This window comes from Bubalus kerabau, chromosome 18 (genome assembly GCF_029407905.1).
Source record: "Bubalus kerabau isolate K-KA32 ecotype Philippines breed swamp buffalo chromosome 18, PCC_UOA_SB_1v2, whole genome shotgun sequence".
Taxonomy (NCBI): domain Eukaryota; kingdom Metazoa; phylum Chordata; class Mammalia; order Artiodactyla; family Bovidae; genus Bubalus; species Bubalus kerabau.
In genome coordinates this window covers 25,192,079-25,209,299 of record NC_073641.1, presented here as the reverse complement: position 1 = coordinate 25,209,299, position 17,221 = coordinate 25,192,079, and the positions used below count along the sequence as shown (strand labels likewise).

Below are 17,221 nucleotides of genomic sequence, written 5' to 3'. Positions count from 1 at the left end.
CGATTAAGAAATCCCCTCTTCTGACATTTGGAAGGTTAACATGGCACAAGGTATGTTACTCATCCCAGAGGGATCATCACATGGTTATAGTTTAGCTGCTGCTGCTGCTACTGCTGCTAAGTCGCTCAGTCATGTCCGACTCTGTGCAACCCCAGAGATGGCAGCCCACCAGGCTCCGCCGTCCCTGGGATTCTCCAGGCAAGAACACTGGAGTGGGTTGCCATTTCCTTCTCCAATGCATGAAACTGAAAAGTGAAAGTGAAGTCACTCAGTCGTGTCCGACTCTTAGCGACCCCCTGGACTGCAGCCCACCAGGCTCCTCCATCCATGGGATTTTCCAGGCGAGAGTACTGGAGTGGGTTGCCATAGTTTAGCACCTAATAGTTAATATTACCTCCCATCCCTGATTCCCACCATTTATTACTGTCTCAGTGACTATCTTTGCTGTTAGCAGTAAATTTTGTTTCCTTTGTGTTCAGAAGGCAAAAGGAACCCCAGTCCTGGAGAAAGTACTTGGTTACAACATACGGTATTTTCCAGAAAACAATACTAACCTCACAGAGACAATGAACACTACTAACCAGCAGCCTGAACTGTACCTGGGAAACCAGACCTACTGGGTACATGTGATTTCTTATAATTCTCTTGGGAAATCGCCAGAGGCCACCTTGAGGATTCCAGCTATTGATGAAAAGCGTGAGTATGACATAAACTTCTTGTTTAGATGCCTAACCCCATCTGATATGCCAAGGAGTTGTCCCTATCCTCTCAATGGTTGCTGTTTTTTTAGCATCAAAATGAAAATGAAGTAAGGACATTTTAGGTTAAGGTGGGGTGATCATAATCTTCAATTAATTAATGAGCCTCTTGAAATACTTTTCTTTTGGAATAAAGCCTGTGTTGAAAATCAGAGATTTCATAAATCACACGAGACACAGTCATGAGCCTAGAAGTTCTATGTGCAGCGTGTATTTGTTTTATTCTGAGTGAATATAAGCTGGATTGAGCATTATAAAACTGTCAGATCTGCCATGTTTATCCTCAGTGGCTAAAAGATGTTTTTCAAAATCTTCACTTCACATTGCTGACTATATCCCAGTCTTGATTTGTTCCCTCTCCCGTTTTCTTCCTTTTCTCCCTCCCATTTGACTACCTAGTTAGGGATATTTCTAATGTTAATTTTTGTTGTTGTTCAGTTGCTAAGTAGTGTCTGACTCTTTGCAACCCCATGGACTGCCCCATGCCATAGGCTTCCCTGTCCTTCACTTTCTCCCTGGAGTTTGTTTGGGTTTGTGTTCATTGAGTTGGTGATGCTATCTAACCATCTCATCCTCTGCCACCCTCTTCTTTTGCCTTCAATCTTTCCCAGCACCAAGGTCTTTTCTAATGAGTTGGCTCTAATGTTTATTCTTGCCAATAATTGCTCATTACACCTTTAATTAAGTAATTTTTAAAAAGTTACTACTTTCATGCAAACATATTTTATATCCTGTTTCAGAATAAAATAGCTTCTTTGAGTCTTATTCAAGGAATTGCAGGCAATCTATTTCCTCTTCCTGGCTTTATTTTCTCTATAGATCTTATTGCTGTTGTTTAGTTGATAAGTCATGTCTGACTCTTTTGCGACTCCATGGGCTGTAGCCCACCAAGTTACTTTATCCATGGGATTTCCCACGCAAGAATACTGGGGTGGGTTGCCATTTCCTTCTCCAGGGGATCTTCCTGACCCAGGGATTGAACCCTCGTCTCCTGTGTCTCTGCAACAATGTGCAGGAATGGCAGTGTTGCTTGCAACAGAGGCCTGCAAAACCTAAAATGTTTACTATTTGACCCTTTACAGACCTCTTTGCAGTTCCCAGTCCAAGACATCTAAGAATGTGATGTTTTACAGAATTTTGTTTAATAGAGTCACCTGGAGAATAGTTATAATAATAATTGTAAGCTTAACAATCATTAGGTATAATCATCCAGCATTGTCCATTAGGATATGTCAGACATTGTGCTAAAATGATATGGTTCAATCTAATTTTAGCCTCAAATGACCCATGGGATAGGTGCCATCAGGTTTACTTTTTAGCTGATGAAGCTGTGATTCAGGAAAGCTTAGTAATTTGCCCAAAGATCTCTCAGGTGGGCTTTAAGCACAGGTCTACATGATTCCAAACTTGTCCAATATATTTTATCCAAAACCGTGAACTTAGTAAAGTGACTTAGAAATCTGATCACAGCTGCTGTGTGACACTGAACGATTATTTTCCTCTGTGGACCTCTATTTTCCTATCTTTCAAATAAAGAATTGGAATAGAAACACCTTCAGGTTCCTTTTGGCCCCAAGACAAGAAGCTCTGCTTCTAGGAGACCTTAGCCAGCAGACAGCTGTGGAGTGGTCTGAGGCAGGACATGGCAAAACATGGCCAACTGTCCGAGGAGGAGGTTGGTGCTGAGTTGAGGTGGGGTTCAAGTTGGGCGAGGATGGTGGGCAAAGATGAAGCACTACTAGCATCTGAGAATGGTATTTGATGGGCCCAGAGTGACTGACTTCATGCAAATTGTAAGAAATTAATGGCTTTTGCAGTCTAAGTCCCTTTCCTCTTTTCTCAAGAGGGATCTATTTCCTACCACATCTGGGGGTGTATTGTGTTTGGAGAAGTTGCTCATAAAGTGATTATTGAGTGATGGAGGCAATTAGTCGACATTCAGCAGAACAATGACTTGGAAACTTCTTTCAACAACCCTCAATTCTGCCCAGGGCCTTTCATCTTGCTAGGCTGACTTATGGCTTATTCCACACCCTCTGTGGTCCAGAATCTGTGCTTATTTCTTAACTCTTTAGACCTGACTTCTGCTCCTCAGAGTTCCAATGCTGCTAAAGAGAAAGAGTGTGTGGTTTAGCAATCAACACGCACTTCCAACTTCAAGTTGGGATGTTCATGCAAGTGGTTTATTAATCAGAAAAGGAAGGAAGGCCAGGGAAGAGGGGGAAGAGGAGGCTGAGCCAAAGATGCTGATTGATTTTCCCAGATCTTCCCAACAAAGCACCATAGACTAGGTGACTTCAAACAACAGAAACTCAACTGCCTCATTGTTCTGCAGGCCAGAAGTCTGAAAATCAGGCATTGGCAAGACTGTGCTCCCTCAAAAACTTCCAAGGGAGGATCCTTCCTTTTTATTCCAGCTTCTGGAAGCCCCAGGCTGTCCTTGGCTTGTAGCAGTATAATTCTAATCCAACTCATTCCTCACATGACCAGCTTCCTGTGTGTGTCTGTCTCTGCATTCAAATTCCACTTTTAAGGAGACCAGTCACACTGGGCTAAGGACTCTCATCTTATTTTAGCTACTTACACCTGCTTTCCAAATGAGGTTACATTCTGCAATACCAAGAATATCTTCTGCAGGCACACAATTCAACCCATAATGGTTCGATCTGAGTTGACAATCCTGGGGAGGGTGGTTCCAGCCTGACCCTGCACAGGAACTCTGAAGTTTGTTACAGCTCAAAGTTATCCCAAGCAGGCAACATATAAAGACAGCAAAAAGGCATCAGAGGGGATTGGTTGGCAATTTAGTCTCTAAGTCGTGTCCGACTCTTGCGACCCCATGGACTATAGCCTGCAAGCCCCTCTGCCCATGGGATTCTCCAGGCAAGAATACTGGAGTGGGTTGCCATTTCCTTCTCCAGGGGCTCTTCCCAACCCAGGAATCGAACCCTGGTCTCCTGTATTGCAGGCAGATTCTTTACCAACTGAGGGGATCAGGGAACACTAATGTTACCTGCTTCAAGGGGCTAAGTTTCCAAATGCTCCAATAAGGACTTTCAGCTTGACTGCAACAGTGATTAAGGATGCTTAGAGGCTGTGAGCAGGGAAGGGTGGGGAGTAGAGAGCTGGGACGCTAGGCCTTAGGTGGGGTTGATTTCCTGGCTCTGTGCTGCTTGCCCCACTCTAGCTTCACAATTTCCCCATGTCTCAGTTGCCCTTCCTCAGAGCTGCCCTTTCAAGTTGACAGATTCTCTGGCCTTGCTTCTAGACCAGATGCTGGAGTCTCTCATAAAGGCCCAGTATGGGGAAAGGACTCCTTTCCCATCAATTGTGACCTTCAAAAACAGAGGCTCCTAAATACATACACAACCCTCTGGGGCTTGTTGTTGTTGTTGTTTTCCTTTTATTTTAAATTAATTTTTATTGGAGTATAGTTGATTTTGGAGAGGGGAGCTTCCTTGGTGGCTCAGATAGTAAAGAATCTGACTGCAATGCAGGAGACCTGCGTTCAATCCCTGGGTCAGGAAGATTCCCCTGGAGAAGGAGGTGTCTACCCATTCCAGTATTGTTGTCTAGGAAAGCCCATGAATAGAGGAGCCTGGTGGGCTACAGTCCATGGAGTCGCAAAGAGTTGGACACGACTTAATGACTAATCTACACACAGTTGCTTTACAGTGTTGTGTTAGTTTCTGCTGTACAGCAAAATGAATCAGTTATACATATTCACATATCCCCTCATTTTTAGATTTCCTTCCCATTTCTTTGGCTTCCCTGATAGCTCAGTTGGTAAAGAATCCTCCTGCAATGCAGGAGACCCTGGTTCGATTCCTGGGTCAGGAAGATCCCCTGGAGAAGGGATAGGCTACCCACTCTAGTATTCTTGGGCTTCCCTAGTGGCTCAGCTGGTAAAGAATCCGCCTACAATGTAGGAGACCTGGGTTCAATCCCTGGGTTGGGAAGATCCCCTGGAGAAGGGAGCAGCTACCCACTCCAGTATTCTGGCCTGGAGAATTCCATGGCTACAGTCCATTGGGTCCCAAAGAGTTGGACACGACTGAGCAAGTTTCACTTTCCCATTTAGGTCACCACAGAGCACTGAATAAAGTTCCTTTTACCATAGAGTAGGTTCTCATTAGTTATCTATTTTACACATAGTAATGTATTTGTTGCATAGGCATAGCAGAATTTAGTACCCCCTGGCCTCTTATGCCAAATCTCTATACTTGCCTAAGTTTCCAACTTCAAGAGGCATTTTGGCTTTTTTGAGGGACTCCATCTCCCCTTCTGCCCTCATCCAGGACCATCTTTGATGTTTATTTAAACATGCTTCCTGTGGATTCCAATTCTAGAGGCTCAGGGTTGTTGCAGGTGGTGAGGAATAGAAGAGGGGAAAGCCACATGCTGTGGTCTTCTGAGCCCCACTCCTTCATGCCCTCCTTCTCCTCCTTCTCTCCCCACATCTCCAGTAGTCCTCTCTTCTGCATATCCAGAACATTTTCAATAAAGGAACTCTCTGATTCTGATTAGATCCCAGGTACTAGATTTGAAGCCACATGTTCAACTTTTCTACTAAAGAACACTGTGGACTGTTTCCCCACCTGTCTTTTTGCTAGGTCTGCAGGGAATATAGTCATTTACCTATTGTCCACATCTAGGTGCTCCAGTTGAGTGTGTCTATATCCTTCTGCAGCAGACACAATTCTTCCTACCTGAAGATGGGACTGCATAGACAGGTTGTATAGCACCAGTTTAGATGGTCGAAATTTGAAGCCATCACCCTGGTATGATTTTAGGGTCACCAGCTTCCAGCTTCCCAGTCACAAAATTATAGATGCCTGAAATTCTACCTTTAGAGATCCATTCTTTGTCTCAGGCTTACTTTCCTTTTGACTTGCACAGACCCCAGAGCTGCCTGGTAATTCTTCTTAGTCATCAACTGTCTAGTAAGATTCTCTGCTGGCAACAGGCAAATTTGGGGAAGATAACAAAAGGCACTTCATCAAATAGTAAGAGTAAGGAAAAGGGATACAATAAGAACATTACAAACAGCATCCTAGTGGAAGGTGGCAGTGGAGATCCTGAACTTTGACCTTCTTTACACTTTGGGCAGTGAACAGATGTAAATGTGGTTGGTGCATCTGGAGGATGAGTTTGGTGTTGTGAAGCAGCCTTTTCTCTCCTTTCAGCGTTCCAGTGCATCGAGGCCATGCACACCTGTCTCACTCAGGACCAGCTGGTGGTGGAGTGGCAAAGCTCTGCTTTGGAGGTCGATATGTGGGTGGTGGAGTGGGTCCCAGACTTGGACACAAAGCCCTTGGCCATTTCCTGGGAGTCTGTGTCTCACGCCAGGAACTGGACAATCCAGCAAGGTAGCCAGTGCGGACCCCACAGGTTCTTGCTGTGTAGGGTTCACTTTCGTTTTCACCAGTTTTAAAATCCTTAATTTTGGCTTCATACCTATAAATTGTGAGTAATAGAATTTGACAGGCTAGGGCAAGCTTAGTGATGTGTGCTTCTTGGCATTTCCTGGAATGCTGGAATAAGAAGCCATGAGCATCAGCTGACGTGTTTCCAGGTGGAGAGCACCATCTTTGGTGGTGGACACCCACCATCAGAGAGCTCTTCCCAGATACCATGATCATGTGGATGCAATGTGGAAATCATGTGATTGTGTGGAAACACCAGACTTTGTATCACATCTGTCCTACTCAGGGTGCCTCCTGTTTAGGTTCTAGGGCCCTTCCCCAAGTGACTGATACAGAGAATAGCCTTCTTTTCAAGAAAGTCCCTGCTCCATATAAGACACATAAGTGAGGCTTCACTCTCCCAGTCCTATCACTCTGACCATTTTTTAATTCTTAGCAGCATCTATATGAAGAACTATACTTATGTAGGGATGCAGACAGACAGAAGAGCTAGAATTTATGGTAGCTGAGTTCTCTAGGGTGATATGCTATTGAAAGAAGAATTAAGTTTATTCTGTGGTGCACCCCCAAATGATGTAACAAAATCAGTGATGAAGGAGAGCCTGGATCTCTTACTTCTCCTTTCCTGGGTGGCTCAACCATTTTGTCAGAGTGGTGCAGGTTTGGTTCTAAGAATTAGTTTCAAAATGTTAGAACCAACATAGATATTAGAGACCATCCAACTTAAGTCCCTTATTTTCCAGATGTGGAGACGATAGGGAAATAAAATATCTTCCATAAGTCATAGGTCATAAGTCTTAGTCTAGCATTCCTTCTTCTATGCCGTGCTCTGCACCTAATGCTTCTTTCTCCCTCCCTCCCTCCTTCTCTCTCTTTCCCTCCCGCTGCCCCACTCCCTGCCTACCTCCCCTTTTTCTACAGATGAACTGGAACCTTTCTGGTGCTATAATATCTCTGTGTATCCAATGTTGCAAAACCGAGTTGGCCAGCCATATTCCATCCAGGCTTATGTCAAAGAAGGTGGTATGTATGGACAGGGTTCCACTGGGCAAAGGCGACTCTGGGGCCTGTCCATGCTTTACCCAAGGCTGCGAAGGCCTGCAGCTTGTTCACAGTTGCTTTCGTGCTCATCCGTGCTGCACATTTAGCTTGTAGTAAGCTATGTATACTTATTACAGTTTGTAGTAGTTGACACAGTTGTGGTCCAAGTATGGAGTCACTGAATTTTAAAGTTGTGGTGGACATTAGAGATCATCAAGTCCAAGTCCCTCATCTCACAAAAGCAAGGTTCAGAGAGGTGAACCAACTTGTCCAAAGTCACAAAGAAACAGCACTAACAGCTCTATAATCAGAAAAGACCAAGCTAGGGGCCCTAAGAGTTAACTGTAACTTGGAGATGCTATAAAATTATATTTGATTGTATAGCAATAAGCAAAGGTTTTATTGGTGAACCACTCAGACTTTGCTTCTACCTTTTTGGAAGTTAACATCTTCCAGATTCAACCTTAGGAAATATATCCTGTCACTCAAAGATAGCTCACGGAGGCATAATCTTCAACTGTTTGACAATAGCTATTTACACGTATGGATGAGAGAGCTGGGTGCCAAATTAGTGAGAGGTCTATGAGGAAGTACTCTTTCTCTGGTCTTTGACTCTGTTTCTCTTCCTGTTTGAGAGGTATGATTCCAGACAACAGTTTTCTCAAGACAAATTGATTCATCATTTCCCTACTCTGCCCCGCCTCCCACCCCCAGCACTGATTACAGTTTGAGGACTGGGCAGAGACTTCGTAGGGGAAGGACCTGTTGGGGTGTGATTCGGTGTTCATTTGTCTCCCCGTCCTATAAAGTTCCATCAGAAGGTCCCGAGACGAAGGTGGAGAACATTGGTGTGAGGACAGTCACAATTACGTGGAAGGAGATTCCCAAGCGTCACAGAAATGGTTTCATCAACAATTACACCATATTTTACCAAGCTGAAGATGGAAAGGAATTCTGTAAGTGAGCTTATAGTCAAGCTGAAAGAACCCAGAGCCCCAGATAGATGCTGCAGATAGACCTGCTATCGGGGTAGATCCTGTGGTGGGTGCCCTTCTATTTTACAGGAATCACTTAACTTCCTTGAGATTCTATGAAAACAGAGTGAAGGGTGTCCATCTCTTGAGTTTTTAAGAGTCAAATGAGATTGAAATGACTGTACCTGAGAGTCCTGTAGGGACCAGAGAAATTGATACAATTTGTGCCCATCAGGCTGTGAACAGTGGGCCTCCAGGGAGCTTCTTGACCTTTACTCCAGAGTGGGACATGCCTAGATTAAAGGCTAGAGGGGACAGACCCTGTTTGGTGGCACTTGCTTCAGTGAAGGACCCTTTACAATGGCTCCTACCGTCCACTGCCTTTTTCTTCATCTACAATATTGCCTGACATCCTCAGTTGTGGGCTAGGCCTGGGTTTCTGTTTAGGCTAATTTTTTTTGCTGTTATGGTAAAATACATATAATGTAAATTTTACCACTTCAAACGTGTGAAAATATACAATTTAGTGGCATTAAGTATTAAGCATCCACAATGTTGTAACCATAACACTACTTATTTCCACTCCAAACAGAAACCGTGTACCCATCAGTCACTTCCTTACCCTTTTCCCACAGTCCATGGCAACCGGAAAACTCCTTTCTGTTTCTATGGGTTTACCTATTCTGGATATTTCACATAAACAGAATCATACAATATGTGACCTTTTTTTGGCCTGGCTTCTCTCACTTGGCATAATGTGCTTAAAGTTTATCAGTGTTGTAGCATGTATTAGCACCTCATTCCTTTTTATGACTGAATAATATTTTATTATATCAAGAAACATTTTTTTAATCCATTCATCAGTTGATAAAACATTTTAGCCACTGTGATTAATGCTGCTGTGAACATGGGTGTATAAATATCTGTTTGAATCTCTGCTTTTAATTCTTTGGGGGTATATACTAGGATTAGAATTGCTGGGTCATTTGGGAATTCTAAGTTAACTTACTGAGGAGCCACCAAACTGTTTTCCATAGCAGCTACACCAATTTACATTTCCACCGGCAATAAATTAGAGTTCTAATTTCTCTACATCCTTATCAAGACTTGTTATTTTCCATTTTTAAAAAGTGTCGCTGTCCTAGTGGGTATAAAATGCTATCTCAATGTGTTTTTTAAAAAATATATTTATATTTAACTGAAGGATAATTGCTTTACAACCTTGTGTTGGTTTCTGTCATATGTCAACATGAACCAGCCATATCACTGTAGCTTTGATTTGCACTTCCGTAATAACTAATGATGTAGAGCATCTTTTATATGTGTTTTTGGCCATTTGTATATCTTCTTTAGAAAAAGTCTTTGAGTCTCTTTGTTCATTTTTAAATTGGGCTGTTTGTCTTTCAGTTGTTGAGTTGTTAGGGTTTGTTTTTTTTTTTTTTAAAAAAAACATTCTGGATACAAATTCCTTATCAAATGTATGATTTGCAAATATTTTTTTCTCATTCTGTGAGTTTTTCACTCTCTTGATAGTGTCTTTTGATGCACAAAAACTTTTAATTTCCATGAAGTCCAGTTTAATCTTTCTGCTGCTTCTGTGCTGGTGTCATATTTAAGAAGTCTTTGTCATATTCAAGTCCATATAGATCTACCCTGTGTGGTTTTCTAAGCATTTTATAGTTTTAACTCTTATATTTAGGTCCTTGATCCATCTTAATAAGCTAATTTTAATGGATGGAGAGATAGGAGTGTGAGATCGCCAGGCTTGGAAGCACAGGTTCCAGTGCTCTTATTTGAGCTCCAATAAAGCACAGTTTTCACTTGGGTTTGGCTGTGGTGTTTGACTTCTGTATTTTTCCTTTAGCCAAGACAGTCAGCTCCAGCATCCTGCAGTATGACCTGGAGTCCCTGACACGAAAGACCTCTTACACTGTTCAGGTCATGGCCAGCACCAGTGCTGGGGGAGTTAATGGCACCGGGATAAACTTCAAGACATTGTCAATTAGTGAGTACTCCTTTAGTCCCTGGGAATGTCTCCTTGGTATTTCCTTTAGGCCAGTCATAGATGGTGTTTGCCAGGGGCAAGAGTAAGCCAAGTGAAAGGGCGAAGTAAGAAGAACCATTTGTTCTCTGACTCACTGGCCTTCCAGGAAAGCATATGTGTGATGGGAGGGAGAGCAGAAAGATTGAGAGCTGAATTTGGAAAGATGGTTCGTTTTGCTTCTTTCTCAGGGGTGGCCCCAAATCTTCTTAGAGAGGAGGGATCAAGTTAATGCCAACTTTACTGACACTTCAAACCAGCCCCACCCGAAGACTGTCCCCAGTTCACAGTCGTCAATCCCTGTGTGTCAAACAAGGAAAAACCTTGCACCATTGACCCACTTAATGCCACATTTGTGGAGTCTTTTGAGTAAGAAAGTGCATAATATGTTCTAGTAATCAGATTTTATATTAAAAATGGGAGCAAGAAAAATTAAATAGATACAACAATAATGTAAAATATAATGTGATTCATATGATGCTTGTGGGGGCTATTCAAGAGGGAAAGAAGATGGGCTGAGAAGGGAGATGAAGGAGAAAGAAGGAAGGAAGATGAGAGAAACAGGTTAATTTTTCCAAGTCTTTGAATGACAGATTTGATTGTAAGGATATACTAACACTGTTCTTAAAAATGAAACTTAAAAGTGAAGGAATATTGCAAAATTTCAATAAAAGCTAGAAATAGTCTAAGTATTCTTGGAAGTCCCTTGTTTATCATGTTTCCAAGAGAAGAAAAGCAGTTTATGGTTCTAGAAAATGTGGGTACAGTATGTGTTTCTACACAGAAAACACGTTCGTTTTTTATTGACTGAAACATTGTCTTTAGGGACTTCTTTTTTGATATTGCTCTTTAAAATTTTTAAAAATCTTTTTTTTTTTTAATTTTTAAAAAAACACTAGGCACAAATTGCATTATCTGGTGGAATTTCTCTAGGGGTCAACTTGAAGGCAAAAGTCTACCTTGGAGACTAGAAGTTTCTTACTTTTGGTTCTTATAGATCTCTCTGCTTCTATCTTTGATCCTCTACCATCTGCTTTCCACACAGCAGCCAGAGTTTAAAATCCTAGACGCCCTGCTTAATCCAAACTCCTTCCTATAGCTTTTAGGACCCTTCCTCATCTGTCCCTTCCTGATCTCACCTCCCACCACTTCCCAATTATGTTCCCATTTATGCTCCTGAATCTGCTCTTTTTTCTGCCTGGAATGCTTTCCCCAAAATGAACATGGCTCATTCCTTCTCATTATTCACATTACCTCAAATTTCACTTCTCCCAAGAGCCTTCCTTTGCTACTCTATCTAAAGGTGCTAACTCCTATCCTACTTTACCCTAGTTATTCTCTAATAACAAAAATAATTTTTAAAATACCCATTTTATCTGAAATAATCTTACATTATTTATTGTCTGAATTCTTGTACCAGAATATAAACTCCATGAGAGTAGGGATTCCTGTGTTTCTTGCTGTTTATTTTATTACTCAGAATAGTGTTTGCCAAATTATAAGTGCTCATAAAATGTTTATTAAATGAATGAAATTGGAGGATGAACCTGGGGAACATAATTTGTCAGTATTATTCAGGGAGAGGAGAAATGAAATGATTTTGAATTAAATTGAAAGAAAATTGACAAGGAATATGTTGCTAAAACTACTGGTTCATTTCAGTTCTGTTCAGTCGCTCAGTCGTATCCGACTCTTTGCGACCCCGTGAATCACAGCGCACCAGGCCTCCCTGTCCATCACCAACTCCTGGAGTCAACCCAAACCCGTGTCCATTGAGTCGGTGATGCCATCCAACCATCTCATCCTCTGTCGTCCCCTTCTCCTCCCACCCTCAATCTTTCCCAGCAGCAGGGTCTTTCCAATGAGTCAGCTCTTCGCATCAGGAGGCCAAAGTATTGGAGTTTCAGCTTCAAAATCAGTCCTACCAATGAACACTCAGGACTGATCTCCTTTAGGATAGACTGGTTGGATCTCCTTGCAGTCCAAGGGACTCTCAAGAGTTTTCTCCAACACCACAGTTCAAAAGCATCAATTCTTCGGCACTCAGCTTTCTTTATAGTCCAACTCTCACATCCATACACGACCACTGGAAAAGCCATAGCCTTGACTAGACGAACCTTTGTTGGCAAAGTAATGTCTCTGCTTTTTAATATTCTGTCTAGGTTGGTCATAACTTTCCTTCCAAGGAGTAAGCATCTTTTAATTTCATGGCTGCAATCACTATCTGCAGTGATTTTGAAGCCGAGAAAAATAAAGTCAGCCACTGTTTCCCCTGTTCCCCCATCTATTTGTCATGAAGTGATGGGGCGGGATGCCATGATCTTAGTTTTCTGAATGTTGAGCTTTAAGCCAACTTTTTCACTCTCCTCTTTCACATTCATCAAGAGGCTGTTTAGTTCTTCTTCACTTTCTGCCATAAAGGTGGTGTCATCTGCGTATCTGAGGTTATTGCTATTTCTCCCGGCAATCTTGATTCCAGCTTGTGCTTCCTCCAGCCCAGTGTTTCTCATGATGTACTCTGCATAAAACTACTAGAAGGAAATATTAATCTTTGATTTTTGTCAAGAAAGTAAGGAGCTCAGCCTACTACTGACTTTTGTTCTCCTTTTCCCAAAGGTGTCTTTGAGATTTTTCTTGTAACTTCTCTGGTTGGAGGGGGCCTTCTTATTCTCATCATCCTGACGGTGGCATATGGCATCAAAAAGCCCAAGTGAGTTTGGAGACAACAATGTGGGCCCTCGAAATCAGGGATGGAAATGGGGTAGAAGGCACAATGGGTGGAAGAGGGCACTCTGCCATTTAGGCATGTTCATTCATTTTTTGGTTTTTCACATAGCTACTGAATTTATCCTGTGCCTTACACTGTGGCACATTGGAATTCTAACTGGAGCAGAGGACCTCCACCCCCCACAGTCCCATGCACCAGGCCTAGGACTTTTTGAAGCCAGGGAAGTGCCAGCTGCCTCACAGTCTTTATCTGCTATGTTCTGCAATTGAGACTAGAGGAGACTGGGGAGAAGATCCTCTCTCTCAGTGTCTAGTGGGGACCACTGGCAGCAACAAAGGGTCTCCAGGTGGCCAGCTTCTCTTCTAGGTAGAGTAGGGAGCAGGGTGCCCATGGCGTTGGAGCACTGGCTAGCACATGCCCAGCATAGACTGGTCCTTACACAGTGTTGGAGGGCTGGCTGAAGGCCATTTGTCCTGCCTACTCTGGCCACTGTAGGGAAGGAAGCCTGTCTTTAGGGTCTTGTGCTTTCTCGCCCGGGGGCCTCATTCTGCCCTGAGGGTCACGGGGTCCCTCCCTGGTAGACTTCTCTCTCCAGAACTGCACAATTGTGAGCCTTCTCTGCCAAGCTGCACTCACGTGTGCATGTGTGCTAAGTCACTTCCATTGTGTCTGACTCTTTGTGACCCTAGAGACCTAACTAGGGACCATAGCCTGCCAGACTCCTCTGTCTGTGGGATTCTCCAGGTAAGAATACTGGAGTGGGTTGCCATGCCCACCTCCAGGGGATCTTCCCAGCCCAGGGATGGAACCCACGTCTCTAATGACTCCTGCATTGGCAGGTGGGTTCTTTACCACTGACCTCACCTGGGAAGCCCAAGCTGTGCTTAGATATGGTCAAACTAAGTCAACCTCAGTTCCTGTGGATTGTAACTGAACCTTCAGCACAAATTCTTGGACATTTTGCATACCTAAAAGCTCCCAGGTGGTGACGATGCTGCTGGTTGGGAACCACACTTTGAGAATCACTGCTCTAAAATATGGGTATCTTATAAGACTTAGATTGTTACCTTTTCTGGGGAATAAATCTCAAACAAATGGCTCCATGATAGTGTGATTCCCTGCACCAGGACCAGGGGGTGGGGACGCAGTGGCAGGAGAGTGGGAAAGAGTAGCTTTGTCTGGGGAAAGGTCTCCCTCCATCACGTCCCACAAATGACTTGCAGTTTCACCCCCCTCCCCCAACAAAGTATTTTGTTTTCTCAGTTTCCATCAGGAGGCTGTGAGCTTGCCATTATTCAATAGGGAGCCGTACAGTTCCCCACATGTTTGTGTGTGCTCAGTCGTGTCTGATTCTTTGTGACCCCCATGGACTGTAGCCCACCAGGCTGCTTTGTCCATGGAATTTTCCAGGCAAGAATATTGATGTGGGATGCCATTTCCTTCTCCAGGGGATCTTCCCAACGTGAACCTGGGTCTTGCGTCTCCTCCACTGGAAGGCGGGTTAACACTCTTTTGGCTTGGCCATGCAGTACAAGTAAAATGCTTCTGGGACTCACTTCCTGTTTTAAAATCTTCTCTCTTATTAGCAAACTGAAGCACCTATGTTGGCCTGATGTTCCCAACCCTGCTGAAAGCAGTATAGCCACGTGGTGTGGAGATGATTTCAAGGTAAAAGCTCCTGTTTCTATTAAGGAGATTGTGAGCAGGCTGGTTATGGGAGGTGGACAGGATGATGCAGGTGGGGAGCAGTCCTGGGCTGAGATTTGCACAGGGTTCACATAAGGGGAACTCGAGGTTTAAACATCCCAGGGAATGGCTGGAAGGACAAGTGGAATCAGCCTTCTTGGAACAACTTTGACCTCAATCTTTGGACAAGAGGAAAGGGCTTCACCAGGCTCATAGAACCTGGTGTTCGCTGGGCATAGAACTGGTCCTATAAAGGATGCCATAGAAGAAAGACACTGGCCTTACCTTTAAGGACCTGACTGTCCAGTTAGAAAGCAGGAGAGCCCAGTTATAAGGTTGGAGGCCATTGAAAAAGCAGCCAAGAGCAAATTAATCCAGAAACCACCTGGGGACTGCTTATGTGAATTTCCGTCCAAAGGCTGGGGCAGGGTGCGTCAAATTGTTCTTCTCAGGTTGGAGAAGTTGGCAATGGGTATTCTTGTGAGTTATTCATAATAGAAAGTTTCCTTCACATACATTTTGAAAGTGAAAACTGTTCTGAAATTTTTAAGGTTTAATTTCTTGGTTAAGTAGAAATAAGCCCAATCAAGCATAACCTTTAAATCCTTATTATTGAAGGACTATTTTCAGTATCCCTTGATGCAGGGATTTTTAGTATTAGCCCTCATTTCCACTCAGAAGACTTTTTTTTAACATGGACATTAAAATTATTTTATTATTTATTTAATTAAATTTTTGTTATTTCTATTTTCTTCTCTCATCATTCATGTATTATCCTATTTCATTTCCCACTGATCAAAAGTTATTAAGAGAGTAAATTAATTAATAGGAAGTATTGTCTGATGTCTAAAATGTTTTTTGAATTATCTGTAGCACCCACTTATTAATGACTCAATATATGCCAGGCATTGAACTAGGCTCTGGGAATGCAAAGAGGTCCGACCCTGCCCCTGCCAGGAAGCCATCTTTGATTTTTCTGGTGACATTGGGAAAGTCATTTGTCTTTATGACTGTGGTTTTTCCATCTGTAAGAGTTTTAATTTTGATGCCTCCATCTCCACTGGGATTTTGTGAACCCATGATTATATGAAAAATAGCTTTGGGCTCCCTAGAAGAAGAAATTATTTAAATATAGTGTGTTCTTCTCAGGAAATGGGCCACTCTTGCCAAGCTCCCGTGGAGGGGACCACTTAGCAGCAGCAGTGCAGAGGTGGGCTTTGGGTGTCCCAAGCCCAGTAGCTTTTGTCTACATCATGTGTGGCCCCTAAATGAATATTGGGGGCGTGTCTCTCTCATTTTCCCAGGGTAAGCTAAATCTGAAGGAGTTTGACCACTCTTTGAACAGAGAAGACGGGATTCTAAAACCATGTTATTCACCCAATGACCTTATTGACAAGCTGGTGGTGAACTTTGAGAATTTTCTGGAAGTGGTTTCCACTGAGAATCCTGGAAAGGGTTGTGAAAATATCTTGGGAGGAGAAAAGAATGAGTACGTGGCCTCCCCAAACAGGCCTTACCGTCCCACCGTTTCAACCGAGATTCCACCCAGAGGGCCCCAGTGCCTGAGCTCTGGGATGCTAGAGGGGACCTGCCCAGAAGCCAGAGAGCGGCTTTTCCCTCCCGCCCAGGGCTGTGGGCCAGACCATCTCTGTGAGGAAGGAGCACCAAACCCATACTTGAAAAATTCAGTGACAACCAGAGAATTTCTCGTGTCTGAAAAACTTCCAGAGCAAATCCACAGAGAAGTCTGAGAGCTGCCGTGGCTTGAATCCCCCTGTGTCTCAGTGTGCGTGACACACAGAGGGGGAAGGTACGGCTACAAGAGCTTTCTTGGCATCGTCCCATCCTGCTTGTGTTAGAGAAAGCCTTGCACACCCCCAAACTTGGTTGGTACAGATGTGGAATTTGCTCGAGAAGAACGGATGCTGATCAGCCTGAGCACTTTGCAGACGAAGAACAATTTTGTTGTTGTTGTTGTTCAGCTAACAAGCTGTCACTGAGGCCCCTGGCAGATGGACTTAGAGGGAAAGTAGACACTGGAGGCAGACATATGTGGCCTTCCCGAGGAATTGGACCTTGGGCATGGCCTGTGCTGGGGCCGCTCCTCACAGCTCCAGGAGAGACTTTCCCCGTTGCCAGAAGACCCTTGTTTAGTTGGCACTTGGGTGACCTGCTGGGAGGCGAGGGGCTCTCCCATCACCTTGACTTCCCTGGCTCTAGACTCCACTCTGAGGCAGCGCTGGCGTTGCTTTAGAGTCGCTTTAAATCTCTTTCAACACAGAGGCGGCAAGTGGGGTGGCCTTCCAGATAGAGTGCCTGAAACGCCTCATTACCCTCATTAAATCTTAAGTGTCTGCAGCAACAACCAACCCAGGACTCTTGCCCTTGGTCCACTCCACGCCTGCAGTGGGGGGTGGAGGAACAAGGGAGGGCCTCAGCAGGGCGCTGGGGAAGGGACGCTCGCCTGGGCCGGCAGGTCCGCCCCGCTGTCCAGGTCATAGCCCAGCCCTGCCAACAGTTTCCGGGGGCCCCTGCTGCCCCTCTGTCTGTACCCAAGCCTGGGAGTT

The 17,221-nt window shown here is 43.9% G+C and overlaps 1 protein-coding gene across 1 annotated transcript in view; it reads left to right on the top strand.

Annotated features, from left to right (window-relative positions):
* The window catches only part of IL31RA (interleukin 31 receptor A), a 46,357-nt gene extending 29,952 nt beyond the window's left edge, over positions 1-16,405 (top strand). Inside the window, exons 7-14 of the mRNA XM_055554853.1 lie at positions 480-696; positions 5,945-6,127; positions 7,106-7,207; positions 8,035-8,181; positions 10,064-10,204; positions 12,857-12,950; positions 14,555-14,636; positions 15,959-16,405. Coding sequence (XP_055410828.1) covers positions 480-696; positions 5,945-6,127; positions 7,106-7,207; positions 8,035-8,181; positions 10,064-10,204; positions 12,857-12,950; positions 14,555-14,636; positions 15,959-16,405 — 1,413 coding nt within the window. The remainder of the gene's footprint in view (positions 1-479; positions 697-5,944; positions 6,128-7,105; positions 7,208-8,034; positions 8,182-10,063; positions 10,205-12,856; positions 12,951-14,554; positions 14,637-15,958) is intronic.
* Positions 16,406-17,221: the final 816 nt, after the last annotated feature.